Source organism: Tasmannia lanceolata, unplaced genomic scaffold (genome assembly GCF_043159265.1).
Source record: "Tasmannia lanceolata isolate RefF3 unplaced genomic scaffold, GAP_Taslan_0.1 ptg000013l, whole genome shotgun sequence".
Classification (NCBI taxonomy): domain Eukaryota; kingdom Viridiplantae; phylum Streptophyta; class Magnoliopsida; order Canellales; family Winteraceae; genus Tasmannia; species Tasmannia lanceolata.
The window spans coordinates 35,928,258-35,947,364 of record NW_027518690.1 but is presented as its reverse complement, the minus strand read 5'-3'; the positions used below and the strand labels follow the sequence as shown (position 1 = coordinate 35,947,364).

At 38.8% G+C, this 19,107-nt stretch overlaps 1 protein-coding gene across 2 annotated transcripts in view; it reads right to left on the bottom strand.

Annotated features, from left to right (window-relative positions):
- Positions 1–19,107, bottom strand: part of LOC143890042 (RNA helicase family protein) — a 136,641-nt gene that overhangs the window by 75,214 nt on the left and 42,320 nt on the right. For both annotated transcript variants that reach the window (XR_013255107.1, XM_077394566.1), the window contains exons 7-8: positions 11,588–11,679; positions 382–468 (exon numbers count right to left, since the gene is read on the bottom strand). Coding sequence is in view for 1 of the 2 variants with exons in the window: in XM_077394566.1 (XP_077250681.1) it covers positions 382–468; positions 11,588–11,679 (179 nt within the window). In the remaining variant the exon portion in view is untranslated. The remainder of the gene's footprint in view (positions 1–381; positions 469–11,587; positions 11,680–19,107) is intronic.

The following is a 19,107-nucleotide window of genomic DNA, read 5'->3' as shown; positions in this document are numbered from 1 at the left end:
TATCAAGTTTTGCTATCTATGGTTACAACTAACATTTGGTTGGTTCGGTGAAACAGATGTTGCACGAACTTTAGGAGAAATACTTTTTCAATAAAAATACTTTTTGGAACCAAAAAAAAAAAGGCCAACAACCTCTGTGTGTGTGTGTGTGTGTGTGTGTGTCTAAGTGAATTTTAACTAATTACAACAAAGTCATTAGTAAAAACACTAATGATGGACCCCATCCTATAAAACATAAACAATAATTCAAAACTTAAGTGATGGGCCCTATAATGCTTACAAGTACTTATTAACAGAAACAAAAAAATATTTTCACATCAGAACAAATTAAGGATGGATGCACAATTGTTCGCACAGACCACAACTGTTGCAACTATTTACCTGCTGATTTGCACGACGTCAAGGGAATACATGCCAGTTGAGGGGTTGTATTGTCGTTGCTTCACGTAACCCGAATCAATAACATACCTATAGTAAAAGAGAAGCATGTTTAGTAAAAAATAAACCAACTCATGGCTAGGAACCCAATAAAGATGCTTAGATAGAACTCGATGCATGCAATCCTATAGGATCTAAAAGCAAGTAAATGAAGGACAGAACCATAAACTTAGGCATAGAATAACAAAAAGGTTTTAAAAGAATGCATATTCATGATGACAAGCAGCAGTTTACTCTGATATGGCACACTAGCATCCCGGTAACCAACATACACTTAGTAAAGCATTTGTAAGAAACAGTGAAGGCCTCAAATGTTCTACGGGTTTTCAATAATATTTTGGATCTCAAAATCAAGAAGTCACACAGAGATAATATTTAGTTATTTACCAAGGTTTTTCAAGAGCATCCTAGAAAGGTGGGGGAAGCATGCTTCAACAGAATCGTGCTTCCAAAGTGTAATTTGAGAAGCTTCCAATTAATTGAACAAGTGTGGGAAGCACATTTCCTGTGTTTTAGATTCAACTTCCCCATTTTTGGGAAGTGCATTTCTCGAATTTCCTGTGTAAGAAGTGCAGGATGTTAGCAATCCCTTCAAGATCGAAAGTAAAAATAATCTGCATATCAAATCTAATTGTTGGAGTGACTTTATGAAAGCCAAGTATCAAACAGGAGGAAGTTTCTATCTTACAAAAAGGAAGACAGATGATTCCAACTAAAGGATGGATTTAATTTTGATGAAAGATGAGTGCATCAGTAACAGTAGATGGATCACCCATGAAAAAAAAAAAACAAGACTATTTTGGAAGCTAGTCAATGATGACCCTCTGTGGATTCACCTATATAAGCCGCAGCTAAAGTTGCAAAAAATAAGACCTTGAATCCCGCTTGTGAATAATCCAAGAAACATGACAGGTGTACGAAGCGCTAAAGGTACTAAAGAAACAAGAACATAGGGAAAGGTAATATTGCCTTTTGGGATGATAAATGACTGAGTAACAACGCATTGAGTAATCAGATTTCCAGCTGGGAGCAATTAAATCAGCAGTTACTGTTCAAGGATGTTATAAATGAAGCTCGACCGTGGAATCTTTCTTGAGTAGAACATAATATTTCGAAAGGAATTTGCTATTAAAGCATCTATGGTCAGGATAACAGATACTGAAGATGTGATTGTCTGGACTCCTGATAAATCAAGTGACTTCACAACTAAATCAGCATGGAATAACATGCGAACTAAATTTCCTTAGAGAAGGTGGTTTACATTCATTTGGAGGGATTTTCCAACGAAAATTGGATGCTTCATTTGGAAATCTTTTACGAACGTACTCCCTGTTGATAGCCGATTGAAGGATATATTAATCCCTATTCGTTCCAAGTGTATGTGTTGTGTCATGCCTAACGAATGGGAGCTGAATCATGTATTCATTAACAGTAATGTGCCGAGATCTATATGGTATTACTTTTCTATCCATCATAGTGTGCCTCTTCTTGAGAACCAATCCATCATTGCAAGGCTGCTTCAGTGGTACAAGATATCTAAGAGGAAAAGTCAACTTTCGATTTTGCTCCGAATGTCATTCCTTTACTGATAGCATGAGAGAGATGGCAGGAGAGAAGCAATAGGTGCATGGAGGGTTCCTCTAAGCCAATAAGTTTGTTAATTAAAGTTGTGAGCCTGTGACTCTCTGGGGAAAACGCTTGTCAATTCATTCTCTATCTTCAAACTGCTCTCTTCTTGGGAAGGGATAGCTCTTGGCGACATTGAGATATTTTCTAAATGTAACGCCCTCTATTTTTCATTGTTATTTTCTTATTGGTAATAACACCCTATTCGAAATACTTAAACCATGTTGATAATGACACCCTACTTGAAGCACTTAATCACATTGGTAAAGCCACCCCCATACAAATAAATGGTGGGCCTCATTTAGTTGGATAACTTAAAAGAGATTAATTTGGAAGTGATGAGTTTTGATTTGAAAACCCAAATCTTTTCCCCACCTTGCTGTACGCACACTCCCAAGATTTGGAGAGTACGTACGTACATAGTGGACCCGCCTTGTTTGAAATTTTAACAACCCTTAAATTAAGATCTAAGAGAGATGGAAATGGCACCCTTTCTAATTTCTAAAACCCAATAGCATTTCACCTTTTTAGAAGTAGAATCTAATTAGGAAATAAGGAGAGTTCTATTGGGAAACAAAAACCCAAATCGTGGGTTTTATAAACCTACCATGCGTGGGTTTCCAAAGCCTTTTTCACACGTCTCCATCTCTCAACCAAGAGACAAAAACGAGAAAGAGAGAGAGGGACAGTGAGATTGAGAAAGAGAGAGTGAGATTGAGAGTTGGACGAGAGAGAGAGAGAGAGAGAGAGAGAGAGAGTGGAGATCAAGGGTTCTCCAACAACCGAAAGAGAAGAAGAAGAAGAGCAAGAAGAGAAAAGGAGCTAGGGTTACTTTCAATCTCAAATTCCAAGTAACCCATGATTTCAGTTTTTCTTTAAGATTTAAAACCCTATTTGCAGCCCTAAATAAGAAAAACTCCAAATCTTAGCAATGCAACTCATGCCAAAAATCACAGTGAATTTGTGAACCTCTTTAATTTCAGATTTTAAAGAATTTTTCTTTCGATTAAAAATCACCAACATCATCTTTCAATTTTTCCAAAACATAAATCATAACAAAAACCCCAAGTCACTACTATCATCATAAAGAAAATTAAAACCCCAAGTTTATACACAGGCAAGTCCTTGTTGATTTTTTGAGTCCTCATTAATACAATTTGAGATTGAAAGTAACCCTAGCTCCTTTTCTCTTCTTACTCTTCTTCTTCTTCTCTTTCGGTTGTTGGAGAACCCTTGATCGCCACTCTCTCTCGTCCAACTTTCAATCTCACTCTCTCTTTCTCAATCTCACTGTCCCTCTCTCTCTTTCTCGTTTTTGTCTCTTGGTTGAGAGATGGAGACGGGTGAAAAAAGCTTGGAAAACCTCCAAGAATGCCATGTAACCTTTGCTAGGGATCAACGCTACAACGCCATTCGCAATTTGATCACTGCATGTGACCGCAGCCACATAGGCTCACTTTATAACAGATTTTGTGTTCTTCACTTATTTCACCTAACGTGGCTGCATACTCATGAATTGACCGACCTTCAATTTTTTCCATCTGTGATGGTCCATAGTAATAACTAAATACATAATCCAACCCCCTCTCATTCCTACCCGAGCCACCCCTTGTAGTAATAAAACTAGTAATGATACACTAGGAGGGGTGACCCAAGAGAAATAAAAGGGTTGAGTATAACACTTCTCATAAAACTATTTTCCTTTCTAAACATTAAATTTTTTTTTACTGTCTCGACTAATTTCTTCCTTGTTCCTTGGGTTGCAGGATATAAAGTGAAAAGTTTTGATTTGAGATGCATGTTAGAGATCAAAATGGGTATCGATGGTGGAAGAAGCATGTGTTTGACATCATGAAGATGGAGTCTGGAAGATGTATATAATATATCTACAAAATGAATTTCACAAGTTAAATCTCAGTTCTGCCACACAACAAGGGTGCTATTAACTTAAAATTCTATCTCAAATTGTATTAAAGATGACTCAAAAAATTCAATAGAGACTTGCCTGTGTATAAACTTGGGGTTTTAATTTTCTTCATGATGATAGTAGTGACTTGGGATTTTTGTTATGATTTATGTTTTGGAAAAATTGAAAGATGATGTTGGTGATTTTCAATCGGAAGGAAAATTCTTTAAAATATGAAATTAAAGAAGTTACAAATTCACTGTGATTTTTGGCATGAGTTGCATGGCTAGGATTTGGGGTTTTTCTTATTTATGGCTGCAAATAGGGTTTTAAATCTTGAAGAAAAACTGAAATCATGGGGTACTTATTTGGAATTTGAGATTGAAAGTAACCCTAGCTCCTTTTCTCTTCTTACTCTTCTTCTTCTCTTTCGGTTGTTGGAGAACCCTTGATCGCCACTCTCTCTCTCTCTCGTCCAACTCTCAATCTCACTCTCTCTCAATCTCACTGTCCCTCTTTCTCTTTCTCGTTTTTGTCTCTCGGTTGAGAGATGGAGACGTGTGAAAAAGGCTTTGGAAAACCCACGCATGGTAGGTTTATAAAACCCATGATTTGGGTTTTTGTTTCCCAATAGAACTCTCCTTATTTCCTAATTAGATTCTACTTCTAAAATGATGAAATCCTATTGGGTTTTAGAAATTAGAAAGGGTGTCATTTCTATCTCTCTTAAATCTTAATTTTAGGGGTGTTAAAATTGCAAACAAGGCGGGCCCACTATGTAAGTACGTACTCTCCAAATCTTGGGAGTGTGCGTACAACAAGGTGAGGAAAAGATTTGGTTTTCCAAATCAAAACTCATCACTTCCAAATTAATCTCTTTTAAGTTATCCAACTAAATGGGGCCCACCATTTATTCGTATCGGGGTGGCTTTACCAATGTGATTAAGTGATTCAAGTAGGGTGTCATTATCAACATGGTTTAAGTATTTCAAATAGGGTGTTATTACCAATATGAAAATAACAATGAAAAATAGAGGGCGTTACACTAAACCATCGAAAAGCTTTAGAGTTACTCGTGTGTTCTAACAAAGGCCCAAACTAGGAGAGCTAAAATTGAATACTGATGGGGCGTCAAAGGGCAATCATGGTATCTGGGGTGGCAAAATCGTTAGAAACTATGCAGGAAGGATTATCATTGCATTCTCTCATTATTATGGTGTGGGAAGCAATATCCAAGCAGAAGGTTGAAGCATTCTTAATGGTGCCTTTGGATTCTTAAATGTTTGAGTGGAATTCAACAGCAAGATCTAAATTGACATGATCATTTCTAATGAGGCAAGGATCCTCCTTGGTCAATTAAATACTATTGGCAGGAGCTTCATTCTATTATCCTTGAGTTGAAAACTGTAATGACACATCAGTTAAGAGAGGGTAACCAAGTTGCAGATCATCTTGTTAACTATGCTTGCAAGTGCAAGAAAATAATGTTTTTTTTGGCACTAGAGAGATCTCCCTACATTGGCTTAAGGCGTTGTGAGATGAGATTTCTTGGTAATCCCTAACATTCGTAATAGGAAAGATTTTTGTGTTTTCCAAAATGGCCTCTCATCCACCTCCATAGAATGTAATTTCTTGATAATCCCTACTATTCGTAATAGAGGGTGCAAGAGAGGAATCACCCAAGCAAGGCAGGCCGCAGTTGGGCACAGGGGGGCAGCCAAAACCGGAGGGAGGGGCAGCGGCAGCCAAGGGGGGTTGTGGAGGCCAAAAAACCAAAAATGGGTTTGGGGAGGGGCGGGGGCGGCGGTGGCGAAAACCACAAAAAAAAAAAATTTGTGTTTTCTTCTTCACTACTTCTAGCAGTACCTAGGGTTCTATGAATCTTGACTAGGGATCTGATACCATGTTTGGGGTTTCATATGAGAGAGAGAGAAGGTCTTTTCTCTCTCAAAGTATAATATATATATATATATATATATATATATATGAGCCACTGGGGTTTTACACGAAAGGACTAAAATACCCCTAGTAGGGTATGTAAATTACACCACTCTAGCAGTAAGAACTTACTTTGAGATTTGATTTTTTATTGAAATTCGGATTTACATGCAATTTTCTAATGTTTGTTGGAATTTGGATTTAATGGTTGTTTTGGATTTGCTTTAGTTGGTTGTATTGGATTTACTTATGTTGGCTTGATTTACTTTCTTTTAGATTTGAGAAACATTGAAAATAGATTTCTTTCAATTTATTTGTAATTTTTATTAATTTTTCACAATTATCTCAATTTTAATTTTTCACTTCCAATGCTTCATGTTCACTCCCCATATAATTCTTGTTCGCTTCCCTTAACTGCTACCCCATTGCTTCACACTTCCCTCATTTTCCCTTCCGGACAGCCATCACTTCCCACTTTTTCCTTTCACTTCCCGCTTTGGCAACCTTGATATTAACAAAAAAACTGAAGATAACAATGGAAAACCTAACAGAATACCCAAATAGGAATTATCCTTATTGCTAAGCTTCACTAAAAAAGTTAACCTATTCTTTAATATGCAGCCAAACAAGGATGGTCAACAAATTAAGTCCAATCAAGATTCAATCAAGCAAACCAATGTCTCAGCAACAAACCCCATCAATTGCTCTGACTCTATAATGGAACATGTACATACATTTTTTTTCTTACCAACAGAAAAATTCTAAATTTTTGAAAATCAGTGTTGGGAAAGTTATATGTGAAGTAAGCTCCTTTAAACTTCCCATATTAGTTATTATAGTTTAGAAATTCCAAGATATCAATTTTGTTTCCTCTTTAGCAACAATTTTTATCTCAAGAAGCAATTGGTTGGAAGACATCATGGAATGGAACCATCTAATTTATGGACTGTATTATCTTTTTTGTTAGATATTTGAGGCGTGCACTCATTATTGTCAGTTGAATGATGATTTATAGTTGCAAAATTAAGCACGTATTTTGTCTAGATTCTTACCTTTTTGCTATTTGTCATACTTTTTATTTAGCTATTTTAAATTTTAAAAATAAAAATTTTTGTGAGGTATGCACGTCGTGCCTTTAGGCTTACAACTTGCAACATAAGTGGGCTAATGCCTAACCTGATACTTTTTCCTTTTAAGACAATGATACATACATATGTTGCATATATATATAACTAGATATTCAGATATACAAACATATATATAGACACAAATTCATGTACCTCGGCCACGTTTTTGCAGGGAGGACTTTCGCTTTTAGAAAAGGGGGGCTGCAAAAAAGGGAGTTTAGGGTTTTTTCATAGAGAGAGAAAGGAAGAAAGGGAAGGGAGCTTGCAGCCACCACCTTGAGCCACCATAAGCCCACCACCATCCCTTTTCCCTCTCCTTATCTCTCTCTCTCTCTCTCTCTCTCTCTCTCTCTCTCTCTCTCTCTCTCTCTCTGATCTGTGGCCAAGGGTGGTCGGTTCTCTCATTTAGGCAAGGGCTCCATGATTGGGTAGAGGAGATTTTGATTTAGGGTTTGGAAGAATGAAACCGAGCCTAGTTTCTTAGTGTTTTGCAGAATTGAGAAGAGGAAGAAGTCCATTGAGATGCAAATTCAAAAAATTACATAGAAAAGGTGAATGAACTGAGAATTGCAGATGGGGAAGACCATGGTTGCCAAGGCGGGAATCGAAAGCGGGATTCGATTCGGGATTCGAAAGCGGGAATCGAAGGCTACTTGGATGGTGGGAAGCGGGAATCGTGGGTTTGCCAGAGAGTCGACGGGGATTCGACGGGGATTCGTCGGGGATTCGCTGAGAGTCGCTGGGGAGTTGGGATTCGATGGGGATTTGCAGGGAATCGCCTGGGAATTGGGGTTCCTATAAAGTGAGAATCGGGGTTTTCATAAATTGGGAATCGGGATTCCCAAAATTGGGAATCAGGGTTCCCCAGAATCGGGGATTCGAATCGAATCGAATCGAATCACGGTTCGGATTCGCGATTCGGGGATTCGCGAATCCCCAACTCCAGGTACGAATCCTGCTTCTCTGGGGAAGACAGCTAAATGGCCAACATCGAAGAGGTGGCCTGGGGATTGGCTTTGCTCAATCTTTGACTACCTTAACTTTAGATGGCGGAATCAATGCCGGTGGTGTCACCTGAGAAAACAGATAATTGCTCATCTTCCAATCTTGACTCATGTCTACAGGCCACAGAAGCCTTCGACTAGTGTTGAGGATGAGAGTAAGTGGTGGCCTGATTCCGGGGAGATCTTGACATCTGTTGAGGAAGGGACCTTGACTTTATCTATTTTGAGGAAGGAGATGGAAATACAGACTGACATTTTAAAGGCGTGTCTGATTGGTAGGAGAAGGGGCAGCAATGGGACCTTGGATGAACTTTGGAAATGGGCTAAAAGCTTTTGGAGCATCCCTTCTCTCACCAAACCCTGTGTTCTAGCAAATGATGAAGTTATTTTTATGTTTGACGCCACGGCTTTGGCTGCCAGGGTTCTGGCAAAAGGCCTCGAGGCATGTGGAAGCCAGTTCCTATCTCTTTTTGCTTGGCATAAGGATTTTGTGCAGAGAGCGGAAGAAATTTGGGTTATTTTTTACGGAATTTCGTTACACGCTTGGGCTACCTCTACGGTGGAAGCTTTAGGAAAAATCTTTGGCCCGGTTTTGGAAGTAAGGATGAAAGAAAGTCATGATCATTGTATGAGCTTGGTGTCAACTAAAATCCTAACCCCTAGATGGAAGTTATCTCACCCTTCCGTACAGATTCGGATATTGGGTGATTGCTTCACCATTGGAATTGAAATACCCCAATCCTTAGAAAGCAATGAGCCCCAATCGGTGCCGCATAACACTGCCTCCCAAAAAACGACAAGTTCAAACCCGATGAGTCCGTTGATTCTGCCGATTCTGGCTCCAGTGGCTGACCCACTTGTGGGCCAATCTCATGGTAGAAGGCCGCCAGTGATCCCGGCGGCGGGAAATGGGTTACCAGCTGAGTGGAGGAATCCCTGCAGAAAGACAGTTGGGTCCTTGGGATCCTACCATTCAAATTCAAATTTCAAATCCCTGTTAATGAAAAAGAGCGGTGGTCCCAAGGCTCCCAAAGTTATGGATCCCTCAAGGATTGACGATAATCTCTTGGGATCTGTATTAGCACCAAAAGGGGTGTGCGGGCAAGTGAGACCTTTTTCCGATCAAGAATTAAAGCGAATTAGACCATCTAAATCTAAAGGTCCTGATGGTTAGAAACCAACGCCAAAGAAGACCCTGGGCATTCTCAAAAAAGGGATCACCGGATCGCGCCTTTCTGGCATGATTCTCAAGTCTCGGGATTTTGTTTCCTGCAATTTGTGGAAGCAGAGAGCCGGTCTTTGAGGTTCAGAGAGCCATCCTGGGAGTTGTTCCCTTGATAAAAAATTCAAAAACAAACCGAATTACTCTATAAAGCCATCTTCAAGAAGCCATCCGAAGGAAAGAGAGATTGAGTGGATTCCTAATAATCCGAATAGTTCCCAATCTATCTCCAGGGCATGCGTCGCCCTAGAGTGCTTCGGTGTTTTTGAAACCCCCTTGCTTCTGTGACGATGGAAGGTAGATGTAAGGCTGCTTCTCAGGGTTTGGGAGCGTTAATGGTTTCTCTAACTATTTTAGTATTATTATTAGTGCTAAGTTGAAAGGATTATTGGGTTTTGGAGGGTCTCCCTACTGTAAGAGGTGGAATTAGGGAGATAAGGCGTTCTTTAACAAAGCTTAGCTGCTTGAAGCGATATTTGGATGGGAAAGGGCTTGAAGTGAAGTTTTTACCTTATCACTGAAAATGGAAATTGGAAGCGGCGGCACCCGTGAATAGGACGTTAATCATGAATAGATCGTAAAGTTGGAAATTCTGTTGGGGTGTGATGTAAAGGGAACGGGGAAAGGGGAAAAGTTTTTGGATTTTTGTTCCTCCAGGGACCTAGAGTTATCTCCTAGGTCATCATACGATGTACTTACTAAGGGATTTCTTGTCCCTCCACTATGTAATCTTCGTATGAATTTAATATATGTTAAAGTACAAAAGAATAAATAATGCCTTCTCCAACAGCTTAAGCTTTTGGAGAAGTTGGTAAGTTAACATGGTATCAGAGCCAACGGTCTCGAGTTCAAACCTCCCGGATAGCAAAAATCCACATGCGATGATCAGCCCAAAGTGGGACCACATGTGCCACGTGTTTGCCAAGTGAGCCACATGTGCGGGGGAGTGTTAAAGTATAAAAGAATAAATAACGCCTTCTCAAACAGCTTAAGCTTTTGGAGAAGTTGGTAAGTTAACAATATATATCTGTCGTTTTTCAAAAAAAAATATGGATTTGCTAGGGACCATCATAGAAGGCATTTCGCGGCTGGGCTGTTGCATGTGAGAGCAGCCATCTCAGGTGAATTAAATGAATAAGACAAAATCTGAGCCTGTGTGGCTGATCTCACATGCTAAAGCCCAGCCGCGAAATGCCTTCTGAGATGGTCCCTAAGCAAATCCCATATACATATAGATACATACATACATACATATGTGTGTGTCTGAGTGAGTTACATGGAGTCCACGCAAATCATTCCAGGGAAAAAAGCTGGTGGTAAAAGTGCATGTGGGGTTCAGTTGTTTGACAAACCATTCATTTGCTGGGATCTATCATACACCAAAAATCTCATGTGTCGGACAATCCTAACCATCCAATATGTCAAGACTTTTGCATCATTGTTTCCTACTTTTTAAGCCATGCATTTTACACTCAATAGTAATAATGGTTATGAACTTCCAAAGGAGGCAATTTTTGGAATCTCCACCTCTGCTTTTCTCCACCCTTATTTTCTTTGGAAAAATAACTATGGACATCATATAATTTTACTATACATATACGTGTATATATGTATATACATAATACATGTGTGTGTGTAAATATATATCTGTGTATGCATGTGTGTCCGTGGCCGTATAATTGAATACAAAGACTTGGCCATGCGTTGTATTGGCTCTGACTATGGTACACATGGATGCCACGTTGGGTGGATATTTTTTAACATTGTTGTTGGTTATATAAAGCAAGGTTGCTCCATGCAAGTACCCAACTACAAGACAAAAGAGATTTCCTACAAAGGAAAGAAATTTTAACGAAATCAAACATCACCGATGCGTATAGCACTTATTTCCTTAAAGCAAGTATCCAACTACAAGACAAAGAGATTTCCTACAAAGGAAAGAAATTTTAACCAAATCAAACATCACCGATGCGTATAGCACTTATTTCCTTATAAATACTTTATTTTCCGTAACAAGATTCAGTAAGTTTCCAGGTTGTTTCTTAAAAATTGAATTACTTATATGTCTAATACAAGATCTTTCTTAATGACTTCTCCATTTGAGACATTTGATGTTTGTCAACAAAGTTCTCTATCTAGTTTCTTAGGAAAGACATCAAAAATATGTGTCTGAACATGCAAATGAAATAGAGGAAATACTGAAATAGTGCTGTGTGATTAACCAAGATACGAGAAAATGAACTTGATTGGAGAAAATCAATCCAAAAAAGGGGGAAATAATCTAGAGAGAAGTAAACTAACATAATTGAGAATCAAGTTTCCTTACACAACACCATCAACAGTCAAAGATGTTTCAGCAATATTTGTGGCAACAATAAATCGCCTACAATTTGGAGGTGCTTTACTGAATACACGTACCTGTTGGGTATGGCAAAAGAGAAGACGACTATAAAAATCCAAAAAAAAAAACAAAACATAAAAGCATATTTCTTCAGTCGAACAAATAATATGAGAAGTGGTAATTAAAAGTCGCAACTGCATTTAATGTTTAAAAATAATCCTGTCAAATTGGCTCCACAAGGAATAATAACCACAATGGTATGCTCAAGGTAAAAATCCCACAAATGGATATTAAAAGATAAAACATGCTGAAGAACTGAAGTTAAATAGGACCCACTCCACCTACAAATTGCATTATGTTAATTAGAGTTAGTATTCCATCCTAATTATTGTTTTTTTATGCTAATTTGATAAGGCCCATTATTAGGATGCCCCTAGTGGCATTTTTTGTAGTTAGGCTTAAGTGAGTATTATAAATATAAAATTTGTGGGGTTGGAGAGTAATCTACATGGATTTTCTCTTCTCTCTTTTCTCTCTTTCTTCTTCCATATGAAGTTCTCTTGAATGCTTTATCAAAACTTCAACATGACATTAAAGCCAGTATTCTAGAATGCTTAGAGCCAGGTCTTGAATGATTTATCAGAACTTCAACATGGCATTAGAGCCAGCATTCTAGATCGTATCCAAGATCTAGAATGCATATAAGAACAAGGTCTTAAGAGGTATGTGCATCAACAAGAAATCCTAACCTTCTCTACTTTATACATCCAACCCTAGGTTTACTTGAAATATTAAATTTTGCTTAAAGTTTCTAAACCTAGTTCAAAACCCTAACCTCCAATCTATTCGAAATTCCAGCGCTATGCAAATGCCTTCATCTGCTTGAAATTGTGTCTATCCCTAAACCCCTCGTTTTCTAATCATAGTCCTCCGAATTCAAGTATTAAACCCTAGATCTAGATCCTACACCTAAAGCCTCGAACCAACCCTAGTACCTAGATCTAAATCCAATACACTAGATCTAATTCCTAGTGCTCCAAAATCATTCAAAATCATATTTGTGTTAAGTTTTTTAAACAAATCTTTGCCTTAAATCCTAGGGCATCAACTATTCCCTCTATGCACAAATATATTGTGGAGACCTTCTTGGACTGTTGTGTCCTATATTATTCTGAGAGGAAGATGTGTTATGAAGATAATTCCATGGAGCCACTTTTGTGAAGTATGTACCGTTCTTGTTCGGATTCAGGCACTTCTTTTTTATGTATTGTTGCACTTTCGTGATGAAGTAGACTATTGAGCTTTTGTGAAATTTTGGACCCATCTTTCGTGGCTCTTGTGCCATTGTGTGGGCACGGCTACATCTTTTAATTTTGGACTGTGGAAAACCCTCATGTGGGGTATACTGCCTAGCTGGCCCAAACCACAACTGCATTGTGCTAATAAAAACTGGTCTATGATGTACCTTATTATTGACGTACAGAATGCTGTGCTTTCGTGTGGCGGATGTAATTTCTTCTGTGGGCTGTTGTGCCATGTGAGGAGTGATGCCTTATTTCTTCGGGCTGCAGTTTAAGTGAATGGACTTCTGCCCCTGTGATGCATTTGTATGTGCATTGTGCTTCCACGCTTGAGGTTTATGCGATGTGCTGTCCCATGCAGACTTTGAAGCTGCTGTGTCAGCTAATTTGAACTATGGTGTAGCCCTTATGTGGGCTATAGTGGCCTTCTTTGGAGCCTTCAATTGGGATGTTACAGATCCTTTGTATAGGCTCTGATACAGCCTTCATGTGGATTGTTGTGTGCTCATCTTGTTGACCATTGTGAGGTCTTTGAGTGGACTTTTGTGGAGTGTGATACACTATTGTAGTGTAGTTCATTCATGTGGAGTCATGAAGTCTTGGAGTGGACTACTAACCTGGACTGTTGCATTCTCAAGGGGACATCTGCATATTCACTTGAATTATTGTGCTATCTTAAGGGCTGATGTGCTTTCGTGTGGGTTGGGTTGCATGCATTCTTGAGGATTGTGTTTCCGTGCTGTCCGATTACGTCGCAGAGGGGTTTTAGTTGTTGACAGGGGAAATAGCAATACCAGGGGGAGAAATGAGCAATTATAGAAGATGTATGAAATGTGCTAACTCATACATGCGTGGGAGTGGGTGTATTTCAGTTCAGTGGTGTGTGTTCAGTGCTGGGCATAGATGCTATCCGTGCTCCAACTTGAGGGGACTGTTGAAGAACTTTAGATAGGGTCCACTAAAGCTACGAAGTGTATTACGTTAATTAGTGTCAGTATCTCATGATAATTAGTGTTTTTTATTTCAATTTGATGGGACCTGTCATTAGATGGCCCTAGCGGCACCTTTTCTAATTATACTTAAGTGAACACAATAAATATAACATTTTTATGGGGTTTGGGAGTAATATACACGAATTTTCTCTTCTTCTCCTCCCTTTCTTCATCCTTCCTCTTTTTCCATAGGAAGTGTTATTGGATGCTTTATAACAACATCAAAAAAATAACCAAGCTTCAGAGGAAAATAACTGGATTTCACTCACTAAAATACGAAGTTAAGCTAAGCTGTAAAAGTATTAGACCTTGAATAACAGACAAATATTGATTGAACATTTATAGGAGGGAATTGTATAGAGGACCAAAATGAAAATGAACCTCAAAATTCAGAGAAGAAAAGGGCTCCAAGGAGCTTGAACTCCTTATAGATTAACTTAAACAAATGCTCAAGCTCCTTTATCCGCAAGAGAAGCTTTGTGATACTCGATGACACAATTAATACAGCATTGAAATAAAATCAATAAACTACACAAGTTTCTTGAACCATCAAAAAGTCTTACAGTTACTCGTGCGCTGGGAAAGGCTCAAACTAGGTGAGCAAAAATTGAATATTGATTTGGTGTTAAAGACAATCCTGCTTTATCTGGGGATGGTGGGATCATTAGAAATTATACTGGCATGATTATCTTTGAGTTCTCATTATTATGGTGTTGGAAGCAACATCCAAGCGAACGCTAGAAGTATTCTTGATGGCCTTAGATATTGTAGGGCCTTTCAATTCTTGAATGTTTTGGGGGAATCGAATAGTAGGGTCTTATTTGACATGATCGTTTCTAACAAGGATCCTCCCTGGTCGACTAAAAACTATTGGCAAGCACTCTCTTATCCTTGATTTGAAGCCTAAAATGACACATCAGTTCAGAGAGGGTAACCACGTTGCAGATCAAATTGCTAATTATGCTTGTGAGTGTAAGAAAAATAATATATTTTTGGCATTGGAGAGACCTTCCTACATTGGCTAAAAAACGATATACATCATGGCAACAAATGATTATATAAATAAACAAATGGGAAAAAGAAACAAAGTGATAACCAAGGTCATTCAAGCACAAAAAGCAAGAACATGAAACCACGGGAAGGAATGACCAATACATAAAATCCTCAAGGCCAACAGTAAACATATCCAGCCAGGAAACATGGGATTCCTATAACAAGGGAAAAAATAATAGAGGTGCCTCGATCAAGAATTAAATAGGTTGAGAGAACTGTTCGTCAAGTTAAATTCACAAAAAGTAGTATGCATAAGCAGTTGCACAGTCATTCAAGAGTTAGCAAATCAGCAAGGAGGTACTACTAAGTGCTTCAAATGCCTTTGATTTGATCAAATCATCGGATTGTCCAAACTGAATTTTGTAAATCTAGCTGATGAAGATGAGCCTAAAGACATTGGTGATCCAGTCTGTGATAGTAAGCTACATGGGACAACAGATGAGGAGGTCGTGTGGCATGATCATGTCGAGGTATTAATGATATTAAGGAGTATGATTTCTTCCATGGTAGCTGAACCGGAATATTGGCTGCTTACAAACACTTTCTACATCCAATGCACTACGAATGGGAAAATAGGAAATATAATCATTGATGTGGAAATCTCTGAGAACATTGTGTCTCAACACACAGTCAACAAATACCAATTGAAGACAGAAAAGCACCCAAAGCCATACAAGATTGAATGGTTCAAAAAAGGGAACAGGATAATAGTTGCTTAGAGATGTCTTGCTTTGTTTTCCATCGGTAAATCATATAAGGATGAGAGGTGTGGTGCGAAAAAGTGCTTATGGATGTCTATCACATACTTTTGAGCAGGTCATGGCAGTACGAACGTAGGATCATCCATGATGGGTATTGAAATACGTATACACATTTTAAGAATGATGTAAAAGTTATTTTGGATCCGTTCGAAGAAAGAGAAGAGCAAGGATAAAACAGTGATGGAAAATAGAAACCTACCTTAATGGACGATCACGTCATATATGGACTCAAATTTTCTCAGACCCTATTGGCGAACTGAGTAGAGAAGGATAGGCAAACAACTACAATATAACAATGCATATCACCTCGTAGAGGATTGAGAAACCAAGGGGATAAATTGTAGTAAACTTAGAAACCTTTTGAGAAGCATAATTGTTATTCAAAAAAGAAAGTGGGATCTAGTGTTACCTCATGCAAAGTTTGCATATAACTCTTCACACGGTAGATCTACGGGAAAGAGTTTGTTCAAGGTAGTCTATGGGTGATACCAACTTTCTTAGTTTGATGACGATGCTGATAATGGCAAAGATCAATGCTGATGGAGAAGAAATAATGACATGCGTCGGGAGATGCATGTGAAGGTGGGCAAGAAGCTAGACCTGAACAATTCGAAGTATAAGAGTCAAGCCAACAAGCCGACAGGCACAAGTGACATCAAGAGCTTTCAGAAGGTGATTTCGTCATGGTTTAATTGCTCCGAGGCCATGGAGACTTCAAACATCTTCAACATTATAAATTTAAATAAGTATGATGACCAGGAGATTGCCGTCACGAAGCAACTCAACTTGAGGTCGAGTTCGTCTCCAACCAGGGGGCAATGATGGAAGTGTGAGCCATGAACCACTAAGGATTGGGATTAGTAGTATTAGAAGAGACTTCCTTTTTTTTTTTTCAATTGGTCTTTTTTCTTAAAGGTAATCTAGTTGGATATAAAAGGGTATTGATTTACTTTAAAGTAAGGGGCTTAAGTGAGGGGTGTAATTTTGTCTTTTCACCTAACTTAATGTAAGGTTTTATAAAGGTGGATAATGACCCATGAATTTTGGGTTTTTTAGATTCCTTTTTCTAAGAGAGAGAGAGAGAGAGAGAGAGAGAGAGAGAGAGAGAGAGAGAGAGAGAGTGAGAGAGTGAGAGAGTTCACATACCACCAACAATGTGGAAAACAGAAAAGCTATAAACATCGATGCAAAAGCCTTTCTCGACTGGGCACTCAACATACCCCTTAAAACTTCATGTATCCAAGATGTGACATGATCACATTCATAGAATGATGTGATGATCTCTACATCACCACATTTATGATGCTTATGTCCAGCTGGACAGTCAAGAATCAAGAATTCCCAAGATGTGCCCTGATCAAATTCATAACGTTAATAGATCCAAGATGTGACATGATCATATTCATAGAATGAGGTGATGCTCTCTACATCACCACACTTATGATGCTTAGGTCCAGCTGGACAGTCAAGAATCAAGCATTTCCAAGATGTGCCCTTATCAAATTCATAACGTTAATAAACAGCTTATATTTCTCCTACACATTTTGGAGTGAGCTTGATGGATTATAGTTGTTAGAAGTCTACATGGTGGAAGAGAAAGAGAGATAGAGAAATCGTGAGAGTTGATCATCCCTCCTCCACGATAATATATATATATATATATATAGAGAGAGAGAGAGAGAGAGGAAAATGTTGGTGAGCTTAAGCTCACCAAACTTATGGTGAGCATAAGCGCCCAATCACATTGGGGCCTACTTTGTTAGGATGATCCAAAGCATTCATTTGAAAGGCCCTTACATAGATGGGGTGTGTACCAAAAATCAGCTCCATAGGATCATCCTAACCCATCCATTTGTGGAGGTCAAAATGGACAGACATTATTTGTCCACAAATCTGCCCATTTTTGTCCTCCACAAATAGAGGGGTTAGGACGATCCTATGGAGTTGATTTTTGGTACACACCCTATCTATGATAGGGCCTTGCAAATGAATGGTTTGGATCACCACAGAAAATGTGGGACCCATGTGATTGGGGCGCTTAAGCTCACTATAAGTTTGGTGAGCTTAAGCTCACCAACACTTTCCTCATATATATATATATATATATATATATATATATATGTGTGTGTGTGTGTGTGTGTGTGTGTGTGTGTGTTAGGAAAGTGTTCCTGAGCTCGAGCTCAAATAAGCTTATCTGAGCTCGAGCTCAAAAACACATGTGGCCCCACATTTTTGGGGTGATCCAAATCATTCATTTGGAAGGCCCTTCCATGGATAGGGTGTGTACCAAAAATCAGCCCTATAGGATCCTCCCAACCCTGCCATTTGTGGAGGGAAAAAATGGGCAGAAACATGGACACACAGTGTCTGTCCATTTTTCCTTCCACCTTTGATTGGGTTAGGATGATCCTATTGATCTGATTTTTGGTACACACTCTATCCATGGAAGGGACTTCCAAATGAATGCTTTGGATCACCCCAAAAATGTGCGGCCACATGCGTTTTTGAGCTCGAGATCAGATAAGCTTATCTGAGCTCTAGCTCAGGAACGCTTTCCTCTATATATATATATATATATATATATATATATATATATATATATATATATATATATATATATATGAGGAAAGTGAAGCTACACCGCCGGCTTAAAATACAATGGGCCCACATTGTTTTGGTGATCCAAACCATTCATTTGATTGGCCCTCACATAGATAGGGTGTCCACCAAAAATCAGCTCCATAGGATCATCCCAACCCTTCAAACTGTGGAGGCAAAAATGGACAAATTTGTGAAGGTTTTTACACGTTCATTTTTGCCTCCACAAATCGTAGGGTTGGGATGATCCTATGGAGCTGATTTTTGGCGGACACCCTATCTATGTAAGGGCTAATCAAATGAATTCTTTGGATCACCAAAACAATGTGGGCCCATTGTATTTTAAGCCGGCGGTGTAGCTTCACTTTCCTCTATATATATATATATATATATATATATATATAGAGAGAGAGAGAGAGAGAGAGAGAGGAAAGTGTCTCTAGTTTCTCCCCTAGATAAGCTTATCTACTCCTCCCTTTAAGAAAACACAGTGGGCCCACGCTGTTTGGATGATCCAAAGCATTCATTTGATAGGTCCTAACATAGATAGGGTGTGCCCAAAAAATCAGCACCAAAGGGTCATCCTAGAACTTCATTTTGTTGGGCACACCGTGTCCAAAATGGACGCATATAAACGTGGACGTTTATATGTGTCCATTCTGGGTACCACAAGGCACCACAAAACGAAGTTCTAGGATGACCCTTTGGTGCTGATTTTTTGGGCACACCCTATCTATGTTAGGACCTATCAAATGAATGCTTTGGATCATCCAAACAGCGTGGGCCCACTGTGTTTTTTT